Source organism: Jaculus jaculus, chromosome 16, assembly GCF_020740685.1.
Source record: "Jaculus jaculus isolate mJacJac1 chromosome 16, mJacJac1.mat.Y.cur, whole genome shotgun sequence".
Lineage (NCBI taxonomy): Eukaryota > Metazoa > Chordata > Mammalia > Rodentia > Dipodidae > Jaculus > Jaculus jaculus.
In genome coordinates, this window is record NC_059117.1 from 74,593,189 (window position 1) to 74,612,163 (window position 18,975).

An 18,975-nucleotide genomic window follows, 5' to 3' on the forward strand; every position below is an offset into this window, starting at 1 on the left:
GGTGTCCCACTCTATCACTGTTGTGAGCGGGAGTTTCTTCAGTGATTCCAGATCTTGCTGGGCTCTGAGGAGTCTAGGGTCCCTGCTTCCCTGAAAGACTTGGGTTACAAGCCCTTGTAGCATGCATGGCCCCTCCCAACTGTTTATGTGGAATCTAGAGATTCGAACTCTGGCAGTCTCAAGCCCTCATGCTTGCACAGGAAGCACACTCAACCCCTGAGCAACCCTCTAGCCCAGCTAAGACACTTTTAATGACCTATGTGTATGTAGACCGTGGTATAGCTGCTCAAGATGTGTGGCTTTCGTAGTAGGAATCTGACCACTTCTTAGAGCCTGTGCCCCCTTGCTCTCAACCCCGCTCTGATTGTCTCCCTCCTGTGCGCAGTGCGAGCCCCTGGATGGTCCTTTCTCTTTCATCCCTGCTCACTTCCCCTGCTCTGCCCACAGGAAGCCAAAGATGTTTTCAAAATGTTATATCCAAGCTGGGTTTGGTGGTGCACACCTCTAATCCAGGCACTCGAGAGGCAGTTTGGAGGATCATTGTGAGTTCAAGGCCAGCCTGAGATTACATAGTGAATTCCAGGGCAACCTGGGCTAGAGCGAGACCCTACCTCAAACAAAGAACAAATGAAATGTTAAATCCAGGCATGTGATGCTCTTGCCTTCCTGTGGCTTCTGTTGTCTTGAGGACAGTAAAACGAATAACTGTTCCCTGGTTGTCTTCATCGGTCCCTTGCTTTCATTCCAGCTGCTCTCCATCACCCTCTTCTGGACACGCACACCTGTTCACCCTCCTAACGACATGCCGGGCACATGCCTGCAACTCTGCCCGTGATGCATTTCCGCCACCTTGCATGAGCCAGGCTCTTCCTGGTTTTCTGTCAAATTGCTTTCCTCACCTTGCAGCCTCCCTCCAATATATTCCCCAATCTTTAACTTACATCGTAATAAGACGCCTTTAGTTCATGGAAGAATTATTTTTACCTCAAATAATCCTGTGTTTATCCCTATACCTATTTACTTTCTGTCTCATAGTAAAATGTAAAATATAAATTTTGTTAGCATAGGAACATTATCTGGTTCACCAGTTCCTTAATTACTGTTTGGCAGGTGTTGAGATCCTCAGAAATTATTTATTAAATAATTAAAATACAAAATGACATTTTTATATGCTCATATATACACATATTTGTATAATACATGGTTGTGGAATTGAAAGTGTAGGATCCTATCAACTCAAGTATATCTATTCACCTGTTCATCTGTTCAGTTAGTCATCATCTATTCATAATTCATCTATTCAATTATTAAATAAAGAATAATCTCAGTCAACAGGTACAGCAAGCCTGTGAGGTAAGTTTTGTGGCCCCGTTTGGTAAATGAAACCCCGCACAGTAACAGGAACTAAGGGCCAAGCCCAAGACTGTGACCCGGGCAAGCAGACTGTGAGCCTGTCCTCACCCAACGCCCGTTCTGCTGTCCTGCATGTCACCCTCTTTATTGTCTTTTTAAAATCTTGTGTTATTTTAGTAATTTATTTGAGACACAGAAGCAGATAGAGAATGGGTGCACCAGTGCCTTCAGCCACTGCAGATGAACCCCAACACATGCAGAACCTCGTGCAGCTGGCTTACGTGGGTCCTGGGGAATCAAACCCAGGGCCTTAGTTTTCCCAGGCAAGCGCCTTAACTGCTAAACCATCTCTCCAGCCCTTTATTGTTTTTGATTTCTTTTTTTTAATGGTGTGTAGTGTGTATGTGTGCACATGTGTAGGTGTGCATGCACATGTGTGTGGAGAGCAGAGGAGACTCAGGTGCCACTCTCAGGACCTCTGTCCACCTGATTTTTTTGGGGGGGCGGGGGTCGGAGGTTGGAAATGTGGTCTCTCATTGGCCTGGAGCTCACCAACTGGCCTAGCTGAGCTGGCCCGCAAGCCCCGAGCGTTTCTTGTCTCTGCTTCCTTGTACTGGGGTCGCAGACCTGTGTCCCCTCCTGCCGTTTGCACGTGCGCACCGGTGGTCAGACCCCGCCCGTCACGTGTGCAAGGCGCCCGTGTTGCTTGCGGAGCCGTCCCTCCCGCCTCTTCTCTTACTTTCTCCAGTTTTTGCTGTTTCATTAGTCTGTCTGCCTTCCTTCCTTCCCATCTGTTTATCTATCTTTCTATCTATTATCAGTCATCTATCTATCTAACCTTTATTTTGCCTTGCTGACGATCAAGACCAGCACCTTGTGCATACATGTCAGGCAAACATTGGGTCAGTGAGCCCTTGACCTTGACTGTGCAGTTTTAAAGGTCACGCCTCTTATCCTCTCGTGAAGCAGGGTAGCAGACAGGGGAACACGTTGGAAAGACTATAGGAGTAAACCTCTGGGTGGCGCAGGGCAAACAACTTTACCAGAAAGCTCCTATGAGCTGACCAAGAGAAGAAAAAAATGCATTCTGTGAAAAAATTGGCTGTTGTCTTTTGAGAGCCACTGGTTTTGGATGCTTTCTAAACTAGGGCATCGAGAAGGCACACAGTGGCTCCGTGTTTGTGACCTGGGCAGCTGTGGCTTTCCGTGGCAGGCACTGGGTCAGAGACCACCACTGCCCAGCGCTAGGGACAGAAGTGCTCAGCAGATAACAATGGTTAATTGCTTTCACATTGCAAGGGAGAGACTCTTAAGAAGAGGGGAAAAGCCTGCTTATTATACTGGAAAACCTAAAATCACCCCCCTTGCAAACTCCATCGTGTTGATCTTATCTCCTAATTGAAATGTAGAATCAGAAATCTTCTTTTATTGCTGCATCCTTGTTCTCCATGAGGCTGAGAATGGATTCCTACCACACTGGGCATGATTACTTCTTCGTTGATTTTCTCGATTTATGTGCAAACCTCACTCTGCTCTTTCTTCCACACTCCGATGGAGTACTGGGCTAAGGTGACAGCGTCGCAGCTCAGCACCCGAGCGGGAGACCTCAGTCATCTTATAAGGGAAATGGCTCAATTGATTGGCCATGGAAAGCAAGAGCAGATTGAGGACGAGAGTTTTCCTTCCAAGTACAGTGTCCTTTCTCCATAGTCAGAACTCATGGGTGGCCTCTTTCTACCAAACATATTAATTACATGGAGAGCAGCAGTATTTGAATCCCTGGGAGATGTCCAACCACAGAGCTTGGGCAATCGCGTTTCTGCAGTGATGTGTTTATGCAATGGGTGTCATTTTCTTCAAAGGGCTTATTACATTGGAACTTGCCGGATGTATTGAAGGAGCACAGAGATTCCAAGGCTTGTGATAAAAATATAAACCCCTTAGGCTCCGAGCTTAGGGTGGATAACTTTGTAGTGCTTACTGGAGTCCTCAAAGCTGCAATTCCAAGCATTGTCTGCATAGCCTCCAACTCACCTTCTTATCTGCTGTATTAAAAAAAAAAAAAAAGTGGTAAAACTGAACGTCTGAAAATCACCTGGGTCTGATGGGCTTCGTCTTTGTCCCACTGGAGGGAGGAAGGAAGGGTGGGAGAAGGAAAGCGCTGGTCAGAGGAGTGTGGGGGCTGTAGGCAGGCACCTCACTGAACAGGTTTCTTTAATTGCACCTGGATGTGCAACTCCCTGTTCCCATGAATTGATGGCATCTTGTGCCTCTGTCCCTTCTGCTGCAGGCACAACCCGCTCTCCCAGAGAAGGAGAAGTGCCCGGGGTGGATTACAGCTTCCTGACTGTGAAGGAGTTCTTGGACCTCGAGCAGAGTGGGACTCTCCTGGAAGTCGGCACCTATGAAGGTGAGTGTCTGTGGTGTCCTGTGGCTGTGGGGAGGAGATATGTCTCCTCGGTGTCCCCAAGAGCCCCGAGTGTCCAGGCTAACGTGTGTGTGCTCTGGGGACATGTGCACCAATGAAACGAGCCTGTCCCCTCCCTTACCGTGATAACTGTGAATAAAACACAGCAGAAGGTATGGAGGAGTTCTTGCCAGGTAATTGTGACTTTTAGGTTACAAATTTAAGTGTATGTGTTGTAATAGGGACATATGACATCTCAAAGGATTACGGGTTATCTCATAAGGTGACCTTACAGGAAGTGTTTGCATCTTGAAGGAGTGGAATTCAGTGTTTATGGCAAACTGGCTTTTCATGTTTCTTTATCTACTAGAAAGCACATTTATATAGTTCATTAAGAAAAATATTTCAAAAAGACTGAATGAATTATTGCCTTCCTTTACCTGGCTCCCTTCCACCTGCCTGATTTGCAAGTCTCCACTTTTGGCCATGGTACTGATGGGTAGCTCCTAATCACTCTTCTGAAGTACATTTTTGTACATGTCCACATGCATGTATCTGTATACATGTGTGTCCTCATACATGCTGCTTGGTACCTGGTCTCTCTTCTGAAGTGTGTATATGTAAGTATTCAATGCATGTGTGTATATACATGCTCATACAAGCTGCTTAGTACCTGGTTCTTTTTTAAAAATATTTTTTGTTTGTTTGTTTTATTTTTATTTATTTATTTGAGAGCAATAGACAGAGAGAGAAAGAGGGAGAGAGAGAGAGAGAGAGAATGGCTACACTAGGGTTTCTAGTCACTGAAAACGAACTCTAGACGATTGTGCCTCCTTGTGCATCTGGCTAATGTGGGTCTTGAGGAATCAAGCCTTGAACTTGGATCCTTAGGCTTCACAGGCAAAAGCTTAACTGCTAAGCCATCTCTCCAGCCCCCTGGCTCTTTTTCTTTCTTACTCTGTCTTCATAGGTCTTTACCATTCAGTAATAGAACACTCCCTGACTTACCCTTTTCCATATGGCTATATTATTTCTTTGTGTGGACATGTTTCTGATATTTATTTAGTTTGTTCCCTCTGGGTAAACATTTAGGTTGTCTTTTGAGTTTTGAACTTTCAAAACACTGCTATGTTTGATAACATGGAAATACATCATTTCACATGTCAAGCTGTATCGAAAGTATGAGACCCTGCAAATCATATTTCTAGGTCAAAACCAAATAAAGGAAAACTTAACATTTTCCTTACTTCTTTTTTGGTTGATATTCCCAAGAAGAGAAGAGTAGCTTGGATGTTAAATGATGATGATGATGATGGTAACCATTGGTGCTTTATCATAACTTCCTGGTGTATAACAGTAGGGAAATAAATGTTTATTGTTTTTTATTCCAGAAAATATCCTAATTGTTTTACTGTTCCTTGAATAGTGGTTATTTTTGAATTGTAATTTCTCATGTTCCAAATTAATTTTTTCCTACTTTTTACACATTGGAGCACTCTTGCGAGTGCCAACCTGGGCTCTTTGCTGGTCAAGGCTCATGTCTGCGTGACGCGGAGCTCACTAGAGGATGGTGTGTTGACTCTTGGCACAAAGCAGATGCAGTTTTCACTCAGTGCCAGGTGCTGTTCTAGGAGCGGGGCTGCTGAGATCCGCAGGGCCTGCCTCTACCCTGGCCTCCCGGGACCATCTGCTGAGACCCGCAGGGCCTGCCTCTACCCTGGCCTCCCCGGGACCGTCTGCTGCTGGTGGCCGCCCTCTGTTGGGGGAAATGCTAAGGGGTCAGGCTGGCCTTGTCATATGTCCTTGCAGTGAATCAGCCCTGTGCTGTGGAGCTGGGTCCCCTCTGGCAAGTTACTTAATGCTTCCGCTGATCAGGCTAATCAGAGTGCATTCTTGTAGGTAGGAGTAAATGAGACAGGAATTGGAAAGGGCTTAGTTGAGTGCCTGATGTAGGTAAACTCTCCACATTAACACGTGTGTGTGTGTGCACGTGCACCTACACACATACCCACACACCCACCCTAAACTCTCCACATTAACACGTGTGTGTGCACATGCACGTACACACACACCCACACACACACCCCTAATTTGCTTTGGCTGCCATAATGGATTCCCACCCTCTTTCCAGATAGTAGACCAGCAGACATTCTAGTCACACATCTTTATTATTTCCCAGGTTCTGGCCTTCCTTTACTACATGTGCACACGTGGATCTGTGTGGAGGGGAGAGGGCAGGAGACATCACCATCCAGGATGCTGTCCATCTCTTTTGAGAAGGCTCCTCCCATTGGCCTGGAGCTCACCAATGAGGTTAGACCACCTGACGAGCAAGGCCCAGGCTCCTGCTGTCTCCACCTCCACACCCGACGTTTTACATTTATTCTGGAGATTGGACTCAGGTCTTCATGCTTGCACAGTGAGCACTTCACCTATTCAGCTATTTCTATTTCCCCAGGTCTCTTAGCTCATTAAAATATTTTTTATTTACTTATTTGCAAATGAGAGAGAGGGAGAAAGAAAAGAGAAGAGAAATAGGCATGCCAGGGCCTCTTGCCACAGCCAACTGAATCCAAATGCATATACCACCTGTGGATCTAGTTTTGTGTGGCTACTGGGGAATTGAGCCCCCACCAGCAGGTTTTGCAATTAAGCCCCTTTAACTGCTAAGCCATCTACCCAGCTCCTTTTAGAAAACAGAATTTTGCATCCTTTTAGGGAGTCTGTTGCTGCAAAGTAGTAGCCATCTTTCTTTGTGGAAATAGTCCATGTCCTGTGACAAGAAAAGGAGAGGGCACCAGTAATGTCTCAAAGCCGGGTGACTTTTAGATTTTCTTTCAGGCTTCATAGTCATCTGGGGTTTCCATGGGCAGGGTGATAGCATCTAAGAGCTGGAAATGCATAGATCTCCTCTTGTCACAGGCAGAGCTCTGCCATTGAGCTGCTTCTAAGATGCAAGAGCAAACCAAGGACAAAGTCTGTCCGTATGTCCGTCATCCAGATCATGCCGTAGGCCGGCTCCCATGCTGTCATGTCCCCACTGGCTGCAGACAGACACTTCTCTTTATCTGCTCTGATAAGTGGTCTGTGCATTTCATTCATTCATGGATGCCTCGAAGATAAGATGCAAAATAGTCGCTTTGTTCATGGTTCTTCCATCTGCCTCATGAACGCACTGATATACTTACACACTCAAATAAAGCAAAGAAAAATATTCCATGCTGAAGGAGTCATGGGCCGATTCCATGCCTTTGGTATGTGGAAGAGCTCCCTCGTGGAAGTAGCAGCTGAGGGGAGGCCAGGTGGGAGAGGCTGGAGTTGACTTGCCACATGCAGCAGTTGAAAACACAGTGTCCCCGCTGTGCAGGGACCCGCAGTTCTGGTGGAGTTAGTGGTGGACTGTGTTGGTGATGCGGCTGGCTGGGGAGGGACGGTTTGCTTCCCTGTGAGTGTGACAGAGCCAGTAGCTCAGCTCTGCTCTGGTCTGTGAGGTCAGAGACATTGTCCCTGAGGATATGCAGGAAAGGGTCGAATAGCCACGAGATGAAGCGGTGGCTGGCGGGCATCTCGATACTTAACTGAAGAGCCTGGTTTGGTGACATGTTGGTTGTGGTGAAAGGAGGCGACGGTCCTCCCAGGTTACGGCCTCACCTCTCGTGTTCTGTCCCTGAGCCGACGGTGACATTAGCTAACACACGGCGAGCAGGTGCAGTGGGCGATGGAGGAGAAGGCAGGACGATAATGAATTCCAGACCAGCCTGAGTTATGCAGTGAGACCATATCTCAAAGAAGGAAAAGACATCCTGCAGTTAAACCTGGTTTTGAGTGGCCGAGGACTCCATGTTGGCCCTGCCCATCCCTTACCAGGGATTCTGACAGTCGCATTGGCTTCTGCGGTGGTTTGAACCAGATGTCCCCCATAAACATGTGTGCTGAGTGCTTGGGGTCCAGCTGGTGACAGTTTGGGAGGTGTAGCCCTGCTAGAGGGGTGAGTTGTTGAGGGCGGGTGTAGGGGTGTCATAGCCAGCTTCCCTTTGCTAGAGCTCAGTTCACTCTCCTATTACTGTCTCCCACCTGCTGCGGCAGAGGCGACGTCCAGCCTCTGCTCATGCCCTGCTGTCCCCTGCCACCACGAAGCTTGCCCTAGAGACTGTGAGCCAAAATAAAAACTTTTCTCCCGTTAGCTGCTTTAAAAAAAATATTGATTTATTATTTAATAAAAAGGTTGCATACATAGATCCCCCTCTCCCCCACCCAGTTATGCCGAGGGTCTTCAATGGGGTTATAGGTCTTCATTGTGGGGACCAAGAGGCCTCAATCAGTCTCTGTAGGGTGGGGGAAACATGCTATCTCCGGCTGTTCCCACCACCCCGAGGTTCCCACAATCCCCCCCAGTCAGTCTCTGCAGGAATGGGGAAAGATGGTGTCTCCGGTGTTCCCACCACCCCGAGGTTCCCACAATCCCCCCCAGTCAGTCTCTGCAGGAATGGGGAAAGATGGTGTCTCCGGTGTTCCCACCACCCCGAGGCTCCTACAATCCCCCCCAGTCAGTCTCTGCAGGAATGGGGAAAGATGGTGTCTCCGGTGTTCCCACCACCCCGAGGTTCCTACAGTCTCCCCCACCCCCGCATGCTGAGGCGTGGAAGAGGTAACGGTGACAGCTGCCGACACAGTCAGCCCTTCCTGCTCTCTAAGGGAGCTGAGAGCCACCCCTTTGAGGACAGAGGAGTTATTAGAAGAGGGTGGCAGGATCTGTTTGCAGTTTGAACCAGCTCCTCCTGGACAGAAAGGGTTTCAAAGCTCCTCTCTCAGCCCCGCCTGACTGTGCAGCTCGCTCACTCCCGGATGCTCTGCCTGGAGCACATCCCCGTCTCCCTCCCTCCTTCCCTTCCCTCCCCTCTCCTCCCTTCTCCTTCCCTCCCCTTCTTGCTGACATTTTCACTCCACAATTCAGGTTGCTGCCCAACCAGCCCCTGGGACTTCCCTAGGAGAGCCTTTACAAGGGCAGACTGGCTCAGTTTGGGGGTGTTTCCAAACATGCCTGGCTTGCAGATGCCTCTGGATAGAAGAGGCTGATTATACTCTGAGCATCGCAAAGGTTTCCCCTCAGCACAGGAGCGCAGTGCCAGGGTGACATTTCAGACTGGAGTTATGGGTTGCATATCTCTGCATGTTAATTAGACGGGGGATGCCAGCATTCAATAATGTGATTGTTTGGCTTCCTGCAAGGTCCGCAGGAAAACAGCTGCCGGCACTACACTTTTTGGGGACAGAGAGATAAAGACAGGGGTGAAGAGACTTCCTGCTTGTCATTGAAAAAAGCGAGACCGTCTGGAGTCCTGTTCTTTGGCGGGCCCTGGAAGCAGCCTGTTGTGATAAGCTCTGTTGGCAGACTCGGCCACAGAATGTTCTCTGTTGATAATGACAGTCACCAAATGAAATATATGCTGTCATTGGCTGTTCTGTGCCTGAAGATGGCGAGGCTGAGGCCAGGGGAAGTTGTACTTAATGTCTACATCATAGATGTTGGAGATAGTTCGGCGGTTCTTTGTTTGCTTGAGGCAGGGTTTCACTCTAGTCCAGGCTGACCTGGAATTCAACATGTAGTCTCAGAGTGGCCTCGAACTCATGGTGATCCTTCTACCTCTGCCTCCCGAGCACTGGGATTAAAGGCGTGCGCCACCACACCCGGTGCAGTTCTGTGTTTTAATGTTAGTCATTATGTATTTCATGTGAAAATGAAGCAAGATTATTGCAAATGAGGCAAGATTATTATATTAGCCTGCTGTCTCTTTGATCTCCTATTCACTTCATTATTACAGAGGAACATGGAATCTTAAGACATTAGTTTGTTATCCTTTTGTGCTGGTAGATTATACTTTCGCAGGGTGGGGCAGCAGGAAGAGCAGTTGTAAAGAGAGAGTGACGGCAAGTTTGTGAGTGGTGGCGTCATGTGGCCCAGCAAAGTGGTATAGATTGGTGGAGTGGGAAGAAACTGCCCTGAGGCGGGAGATTCAAAGCCACATTAACCATGTGGGTACCTGGAGATTCCCAGGCAAGGATGCAGGTATGAACTCTACTGTTCATTTGTATGTCCTGTGAAGAATGACTGACAGTACCTGACGGGCCTGGGGAGACACAGAGAGGTGCGCAGTCGCGGCCCCTGCCCTCATGGAGCTTGTGATCTCATGACAGTACAACAGCATCAGCAAAGGCTGCAAGCAGGGGACAGAAGTCACTGCTCTGTTAACATCGCGGAACCGAGGGACAGCGCGTCTCTGAGCTGCCCCATGGGGTCACGGGCATTGCGGAGGACAAGCGGATGCTAGGAAGAGAGGAGGGGGTGGGTACAAGGACTGTGAAGTTTAGGGGGGATGCTGGAAGCACACTAGGGTGAGAGCCAGCAGAAGGCAGCTGGGAGCCATGCCTGGAAAGTGGGCAGGGCCAAAGCGGTTAGAGCTTTGAGGCCAAGGCAGAACCTCGTTAGCTAGATGGCTGCATTCAGATACGAGATGTCTGTCTGTACTTGATCAAGAAGGAGAATAAAGCCTTTTATAAATATTCCTAGATCGGGGAGATGGCTCAGTGGTAGCAACACATGCTTGCTTGCAAAGCCTGCCAGCCCAGGTCTGATGCTCCAGTACCCATGTACAGCCAGGGACACAAAGTTACACGTGGGTCTGGAGTTCATGTTCAGGGCCAGGAGGCCCTGGCATGCCTTTCTCTCTCTCCCACTCTTTCACTCTTCCTCTTCCCATGCAAATAAAGTATTTTAAACATTCCCCAAAGAGGAAATGACTTCGCCTTCTTGAGGTTGATGTTGCCCTGTTGGAAATGGATGCTGTGTATTTCTACTCATGGGTAGTTACCATACTCCTGGTTTCTTTCTCTTCAAGAAACTTAGCTTACTGTCTACATAGAAGGCAGAAAAAGATCCCCCAGTCTCCCCCACCCCATTCACCCTGAACTAGTCAAGGGACCCCATCAGAGGCATTTCTGCTGCACTGGTCCCCTGTGCATCCCTCACTCCCAAAACAGGAACAATTCTCTCTGTTGACCTGAGCCCACAGCAGCGAAAGAGTCACTTGGATACTTGTTGGAAATTGTGACGAGGCACCCCATCCTGACCTTTTGAACCACTGTGTGCATTTAATGTATTTAGTTGTGTGCACATTAAAGCTTGAGAAAAATGATATATGCTCCCTCAAACAGTTCAATGATCAAGCTTTCATTCCATTTTCACATCTTATTTCTAGTGCGCAGCCTAGCACCTGGTATAAAGATGCTGGAAGGAATGGACGGCAGGATGCATGGTACCATTATGTGAGTTCAGAAGTTATACAGATCTGATTCATTCTCACTTAAAATCCAGGGTCACTGTCCTCCTTTAAATATTGCATCAAGCTCTAAAACTTGATTTGCAGTCCCCATTAAATTTTTAAGTATGTGTCACATAGTATTTTCTTTGGCTTGGCTGGTCATAGTCAAGGATGGTGTCCGCTAATGAAGGCACTGCCCTCCTCTTACCAAGTCCTCCCTCCCCCCTGCAGTGACCCCCCCCCCCGCTGAGTTTCACTGTAGAACGAGTTCTGAAAATAGCACAGAGGAGCGCATTCCCACTTGGACTGAAGCCTAGGCACCTCAGGAAGTGTGTGTTGGGGAAACATGGAAACTGGGGCATAGCGAGGCTCATGCCTGGTAGGAATCCTGAAGCCTTCCAGGTGATAACCTGACTTAACTTCTTAATCATTATAAACCTCAAGTGATTTGTACTTACTACTGTTCCTTCAGTGACCCGCATCTCCTCCACACGGAGTCTCTTTGTCAGAGTAGCTCCTCCCTGGCTGGAGTTGGCTTGTCTGTCACCAGACTGCCAACTCTGAATAGGAAGGAAAGTTTTCTAGAAGGTAGGCGTGCTGGACTCAAATCCAGAAGGGCTGGGTTGGATAAAGACAGTCGAGCCCCAAGACAACGGCGGCACGGCACGCCGTGCATGACCTTCCCCAGCTGCTGTTGCGCTACAGAGCCGGTCGCGGTGCCTTGCTCCCATTGAACAGCAGCCCAAGGCCAAAGCAGATTCATCCAAAATCAGTTCATCCAAAGACCAGTTCGAGAATGATTAAGGGGTTTTGGAAGTTCTAGGTTTGTACACTTCCCTATCCATGCCTCACTCCTTGTACTTTTGCCTCCCTTTGTTTTGGCTCACAAAAGTCTTAGGGCACTGCCCAGATTTGGGGGTGAGCTGTTTGTGTGGCAAGACCAACACAAAGGAAGGAGTGAGAAGGTCAGCCAGTCCAGGTATCTTTAGGCCTGTCCTTGCAGATTAATACTGCCCATGGGGGATAGTCCAGGGGGCCAGACCTTACAGTTGGTCTTGTGTTTGAAGAGCCCAGGATTTTTAGTAGAAATGTTCCATTTTTTTTTAAATGTGGGCAATAGAATCCCAAAATGCATTTGTAAAGAAAATACTTGAACCCGCTGAAAACAAAGCCACTCGATAGGTGTTCTGTGAAGGTTACTGTGGGAAATGAAAAGATTTGGAAAGATTTAATTAATAGTAACATGTCGTGGCTTGAACGCCTTCTTGTTGATGGGAAGTCTAGCATGGGCTTGTCACGATCATCTTCTGAGGACACCATGTAGTCACTTCCACTTACAACTCAAAGTACCCAAAAGAGTCTTAGTATAGGTGACCTGGGTATTTGTATAGTAAGTAGCTTGCTTGCTCTTTTTTTTTTTTTTTACAACAATATAATAAGAATTGTCAGTTAAAATTTCCTGGGCATTTCAGATACATAATCTCAGTAATTCTCAGCAAAGAATAGGCTTCATTTTAAAAATTAGGAACACAATCTCAGCAACATGTAACATGTATCTAGCTTTTACTCTCTGCCAACGTCAGCAGACCGCCTCATTTGTTCCTGCAACATAGGAACTCCAGACATAAAATTGTTTTCCCTTTGTTAAAAAAGCATTTTTTATTTTATTCAGTTTACGTTTTAGCGTGAGCATGCGTATGAGTGTGGGCATGTGTATGGCATTGTGAACCCAGGTGTGTCGTGTGCGGAGGCTTGAAAACTCCTGGTGTCTTCCTTTGTAGCTCATCCATGTGGTGCCATGAGGTGGAGTCGGAGTCTTACCAATCCTAGAGCCTGAGACGAGAGCTGCTTTTAATTTTTTTTCTTTTGTGGTCAGAGCGGCTGACCAGCAGGGCCCGGTGATGCTTTAGTCACTGGGGTTATGCCATGGGCGGCCGCATGCAGCTGCTTACTTGAGTGCTGGGGAATCGAACGCAGGTGAATCGGGCTCTCTCAGGCTACTGCTGCAAGAGCTCTTTCCTACTAACCATATCCCCAGTCCTGAAATAGGTTTACCTAGCATTCTAATTTCGGGGCAAAGACTTAAAGAAATGGTAAACAGTTCAGCAGATGAGTCACATCCCAAGCAAGCATGAGGGCCTGACTTACCCTGAGTTCCATTTCCTAACACCCGTGTAAAAGCTGGGTGTGGCCGCAGATGCCTGTCACCCTAGTCCCAAGGGGGCAGGGTAGCGAATAGACACTGGAGTCTCGGAAAAATGGAGTGGGAGACAAAAGGCAGAAAAGACGGAGGGAGGATACCTGATGGTCTCTTCTGGCCTCCACACTCATGCATCTACACACACACACACACACACACACACACACACACACACACGTAAGGATGACTGCACCTGGATCATGAAGTGAGTTAGTGGTGAGGTGGAACAATGTCCTCTCTCTCCTAAGCTGTTTATCGATGGGATGTGTGTGCGGCAGTCTACTAGTACTACAAACACACATTAGGCTCAACCAAATGACCATGGCGATGGTTCAGTCAGTAAAGGGCTTGCTGCACCCTTTGAACCTCAGAATCTACACAGAAAAGGTGGGCCATGGTGGTGTGCACTTATGAACCTAGTGCTGTGGAGGTGGAGACATGCAGATCCTTGGGGCTGGATGATCCAGGCCAATGAGAGACCCTATCTCAAAAAGAGGTAAATGGCGATCCTGAGGAATTACTAGCGTATGACAGGTTTTTTTCTTCCACCATAGCAATTTCATGTAACTCCACCTGATAAAGAAATACTTCACCTGCCTTCAATTGTTTTTTTGTCTTAGTATTCTTTTTCCTCTGAAGTAAGGTCTCGCTGTAGTCTTAGGATGGCCTCGAACTCATGGCCATCCTCCTACCTCTCTGCCTCGAGTGATAGGATTAAAGAGATGCGTCATCACACCCAGTCTCTTAGGTGTTTTTTTTTTTAATATTTATTTTGTGTGTGTACAATGTGCATGCATATGGGAGCCAGAAGTCGATGTTGGGGTATATTCTTCAATCTCTATCCATCTCATTTTTTAAAATATTTTTATTCAGTTATTTGCAAGGAGAGAGAGAATGAATGGGCTTCTAGCCACTGCAAATGAACTCCAGATGCATGTGCCACTTTGTGCCTCTGGCCTTAACAGCTGAGCCATTTTTCCAATCCATCTTATTTTTTGAGACAGGGTCTCTCTCTGAACCTGGAGCTTACTGATGTGGCCAGACTAGCTAGGCAGCAAGCACCAAGGATGCCGTGTCTCCAGCTTCCCAGTGCTGGGATTACAGGCATGCACCACCACACTCAGCATTTTCTGTAGGTGCTGGGATCTGAACTCAGGTCCTCAAGGGCTTGCATGACAAGCACTTTACTGAATGAACCATCTCCCCAGCCCCCTGTGCCCAGCAAATTGTAAATTTCTAGAAACAGTAATTTGTGTTGGCTCATTGACAAAGCAGCTAATCATTTATTAACTTAAAGACTTTGAACTTCAAAACTGAAAACAAGTGCTTGCTGGGAAAATCGATATATAAGTGACAAATTTAGATGAGTCTTTATTTTTCTGGGTATTTCTTTCACAAAGTATGCATATTTCAGAGATTAAATTGATTTCAAAAGTGATGCTTCTGTGAATGTGCTATCAATTCAATATCCCTGAAACTGAGTTATAAAATCATAATTGTAAAATGATGTTAATGGTCCCTTCCTTCTAATTTTCAGTAGGTTCTTATACTCATTGACATTTTTAAACACCTAATTTTGAAATGAACATGGTATTTTTGTTATATTAATGGTTAGATACCCAGTAAAAGTTATTTGAAGAGCTATATCACTTTCTTTTTGTTTTGTTTTTTCAAGATAGGGTCTCACTGTAGTTCAGGCTGAGCTGGAGTTCACTATGTAGTCTCAGGCTGGCCTCGAATTTATGGTGATCCTCCTACCTATGCCTCCCGAATGCTGGGATTAAAGGTGTGCACCACCACACCTGGTTATATCACTTTCTTTGAGAAAATTAACATCTTAGCTGAAGTTATATGTGCTTACTGGTTCTCTACCTGGTTTTAAACTAGTCTTTTCAAGTTTAGATTTCTCCTGTGTTCTTGTCATGAATTTGTTCATATGGTTACATATTATTTACTTACTGTTTTCTTTAAGAATAACAATTACTCGTTTTTACACATAAATTTGCAGGAGGAAATCTATCATTTAGACCACTGATTATTTGCTTATATGAGTCTACCTTTTAAGACTTGTAGTTAAAAAAAAAAAAAACAACAAAAACAGGTTATTGTTAGATGTGGTGGCTCATGTCTTTAGTCCCAGCACTGAGGAGGCAGAGGTAGGAGGTTTGCCATGAGTTCAAGGTGAGCGTGAGACTACATAGTGAATTCCAGGCTAGCCTAGGGTAGAGTGAGACCCTACCTCAAAACATCACACACGGAAAAAGACTGTCTTTTTAAAAAGTCTTGCTTTTCCCCCTTTTCATTTCAAGTGTGTTTAACTTACAAGTTACCTCTTCATTTGGCAAATAAAAAATACACATACCTATTAAAATGCCAAAATGCATTCCATGGACCACATAAAATTATATAGCAGAAGACTACAGGACTTAAGTGAGCTGTGTTGGGGAAAGCGAGGATGGCTGCAAGAGAAGGTGGACCGCTACCTGCAGCAGGACATGGCAGTGACACCAATGAAACAAGAGTTTTCTTTGGAAACTCGGCAAAGGTCTGTTCCCGCCCAGCTTGACCTAGACAGTCAACCCTGCCGTGCAGGTCAAGAGGCGCCGCGTGGTGCTGGCCGACCTTCTTTGAAAATAGGGCCCTGGTTCCCACCACAAGAGCGAAGGTGACCTCAACTCTGAGGTCTGGCAGTGTATTGACAGGAATGCATTTGTATTTTCTGTAAGACTCACTCCGAATAACACTTAGCATTATGTGAGTGCCCATATATAAAAAGATGACCAGTTGAAAGTCAAATGTGATGAGAATAAAGCTTTTCTATTCAGCACAGCCTCTTTTGTTTTATACACCAAACCACGTGGCTTTTCTTTTCACCCCCAGAGCACTGTAATCAGCCAGATCAATAGCAAAGACATTCCCTTCCAGAAATGAAATATAGTACATTCTAGTTGTCCAGTTATATCTTATTTTTTTTACTATCCTGAGAAATTTAGATGTGAAATCTTTGGGGGGGGAAAGTGAAGTATTTCTTTTGAAACATGCAAATGTGTCTCTCCATTGCCTAGGAAACTATTATGGGACACCCAAACCTCCCAGCCAGCCGGTCAGTGGGAAAGTGATTACAGCGGGTGCCTTGCACAGCCTTCAGTCTGGCTCCAAGCAGTCGACGCCGAAGAGGACCAAGTCCTACAATGATATGCAAAATGCTGGCATAGTGCAGGCAGGAAACGAGGAGGAGGAGGATGTGCCTGAAATGAACAGTAGCTTCACAGGTAAGGCCACCTCTGTCCCCCTGAGCGTGGTGCCACAGGGAGGTGGAAGATGTTGCCAGAAAGTGTGACCATGGTACTGTTCTCGAGAGGACTTCAGGATGGTTGCCGTAATTCACAGTCTGGCCGTGGGGTGGCGAGGGAGGAGGCGGTCCTGGGTCAGTTTGCACGTCCCGCCCCTGCCCTGGGGGCCCTTGAGCTCCACCCAGTGTCTCTGTGAAGAGCTGGGAGTAGAAGTGTGCGGGAAGGGACGCGAGACATCTCAAGCTGGTGTCTTTCTCTTCAGAATGATACAATGTTTTTTGGGTTTTTTTTTAATTTTTATTTTTATTTATTTGTGAGTAACAGGCAGACAGAGAGAGAAAGAGGCAGATAAATGGACAATGGGTGCTTCAGGGCCTCCAGCCACTGCAAATGAACTCCAGATGCATGTGCCACCTTGTGCATCTGGCTTATGTGGGTCCTGGGGAATCAAGCCTTGAACCGGGGACCTTAGGCTTCACAGGCAAGCGCTTAACTGCTAAGCCATCTCTCCAGCCCCTACCATATGTTTTTAAACACGATTCTTTCTTGGTTCTTTGAATTTTGTTTTGGTCTTTAAAACGTCTTCATAATAATGGCAGATCACTATGAGTTGAAACAGGAAAGTGTGTGTGCATTTTTAAATTGGTTTAATGTTAGCTGATGTTATATGATGGGCTGCCCACATCCTCTTCTCCTTACCTTTGTTAGGAAAAATTACAGTGGAAGTGTATCATGTGGTCGGTTAATTTATGTGAATTATACACCCTGGAAGGGGTCAAGATGGAAAAATCAGTAATCTAGCATTCTATCCTGCATGTCCATATTACATTACGTCCATGGATTACTGATTGTCTGAAGCATTTGGGTCTACGTTCTGAGCTGTGTGTTGCCAAGCTGACACAGGTTGTGCATTACGAAGGGTTAGACAAGACCAGACCTCTGGACAAGGGCTGACAGCAGAGGTCCTACAGGATGGGATAGGTGTTTCTGCGTGAGCGCAGTGACTCAAGACCATTCAAGCATATTTCTTCCACCATGAGGATTTGACCTGCGCGTCACAACACGAAAGGAAGTATTGACACACACGGCTGATGGGTTCTCTGTCTAAGTTCCTGCCTTCCTGAATGCTAAGTCTGTTCTTCCGGTTGCTCCAATCTGTTCTGTCACTTATATCTTGTTTCCTCTTTGCTTCTTCTGCTTTCAGTTTTTTAAATTATACTTTTATTTATTTTTTTAGAGAGAGGCATGGGGACACACCAGGGCCTCTTGCCACAACAAATAAACTTCAGATACATGCACCACCTCGTGTATCTGGTTTTACATGGGTACTTGATCAAACCCAAGCCATTAGGCTTTACATGCAAAATGAGCCATCTCCAGCCCCCTGTAGTTTCATTTTTTTAATTTCTTAGAATTATAGCTATGGACAGGTTAGCCATTTTCAGCATATTAGCTCTTCTTCTCTCACAGTGGCCTTTTCTCATATCCCATTACACTCTCATTACTAAGCTACACTCAGCCCCAGTGAATGGGGAGATGAGTCAGCCTGTTACTCCCCACCACAGCCATGTTACCAAATCAAATAGAATATTCAGGAAAACGTTTATTATGGCTGGATGCTATCAGTAGCCAGTAGGGGCCTCTCTTAGGTTTTATCAGTCATTAAAGATGGCAATAAAATTATTTTAATGGTTTTCTTAATGAGAACAGTAGTGTTTCTCAACCATGTTGCAAGGAGTGTTGGATAAAGAAGGACTGGCATTGGATATAGTAGCTTGTTTGTTTGTTTGTTCGAGGTACGGTCTCACTGTAGCCCAGGCTGATCTGGAGTTCACTCTGTAGTCCCAGGCTGGACTTGAACTCACAGTGATCCTCCTACCTCTGTCTCCAAAGTGCTGGGATTGAAGGTGTACGCCACCATACCTGGTGGTAGTGGCCTTTTAAACAGTATTTGAGCTTCGTTCATATATAAATGGCCAGCATTAGATCACTTCTAACTTTCTCTAAGAATTTGATTCCATGAAAATTGCCATTTCTTTTTCAATTAGGATGAGGATATGCCAATAGCTGACCTTTGCTTACAATTTCTAGAAGAAATTTGCCATTTTTATGCATACTTTCATTAAAATCGACCGATTTCATCCTTTGGGCTATTTCATGCATTTAGAGTAGACCTTACTAAAATGAAAACAGGTTATCAAGAGAGTGTTAACATTTCTTTTTTAAAAGCACCCAGTGCTTGAGCGCCTTGGTAGCTCTGTACGTAGGACTAGCGGATGGTGATCTATCCCACTGCCCAGATGTGGTCATGGCAACGGAAGACCCCGCCCATCACGGCAGTCAAGCAGCTCCGCCAGAAGCTTGAAAAGTCCCTTTACCTGTCCTCTGGTTACCTCACAGCAA

General features: G+C 46.3%; 1 protein-coding gene across 11 annotated transcripts in view; it reads left to right on the plus strand.

Moving 5' to 3' along the window:
• Magi1 (membrane associated guanylate kinase, WW and PDZ domain containing 1) overlaps positions 1-18,975 on the plus strand; it is a 620,496-nt gene that overhangs the window by 492,798 nt on the left and 108,723 nt on the right. For all 11 annotated transcript variants that reach the window (XM_045135556.1, XM_045135552.1, XM_045135550.1 and 8 more), the window contains 2 exons: positions 3,644-3,763; positions 16,345-16,551. In XM_045135556.1, coding sequence (XP_044991491.1) covers positions 3,644-3,763; positions 16,345-16,551 — 327 coding nt within the window. The remainder of the gene's footprint in view (positions 1-3,643; positions 3,764-16,344; positions 16,552-18,975) is intronic.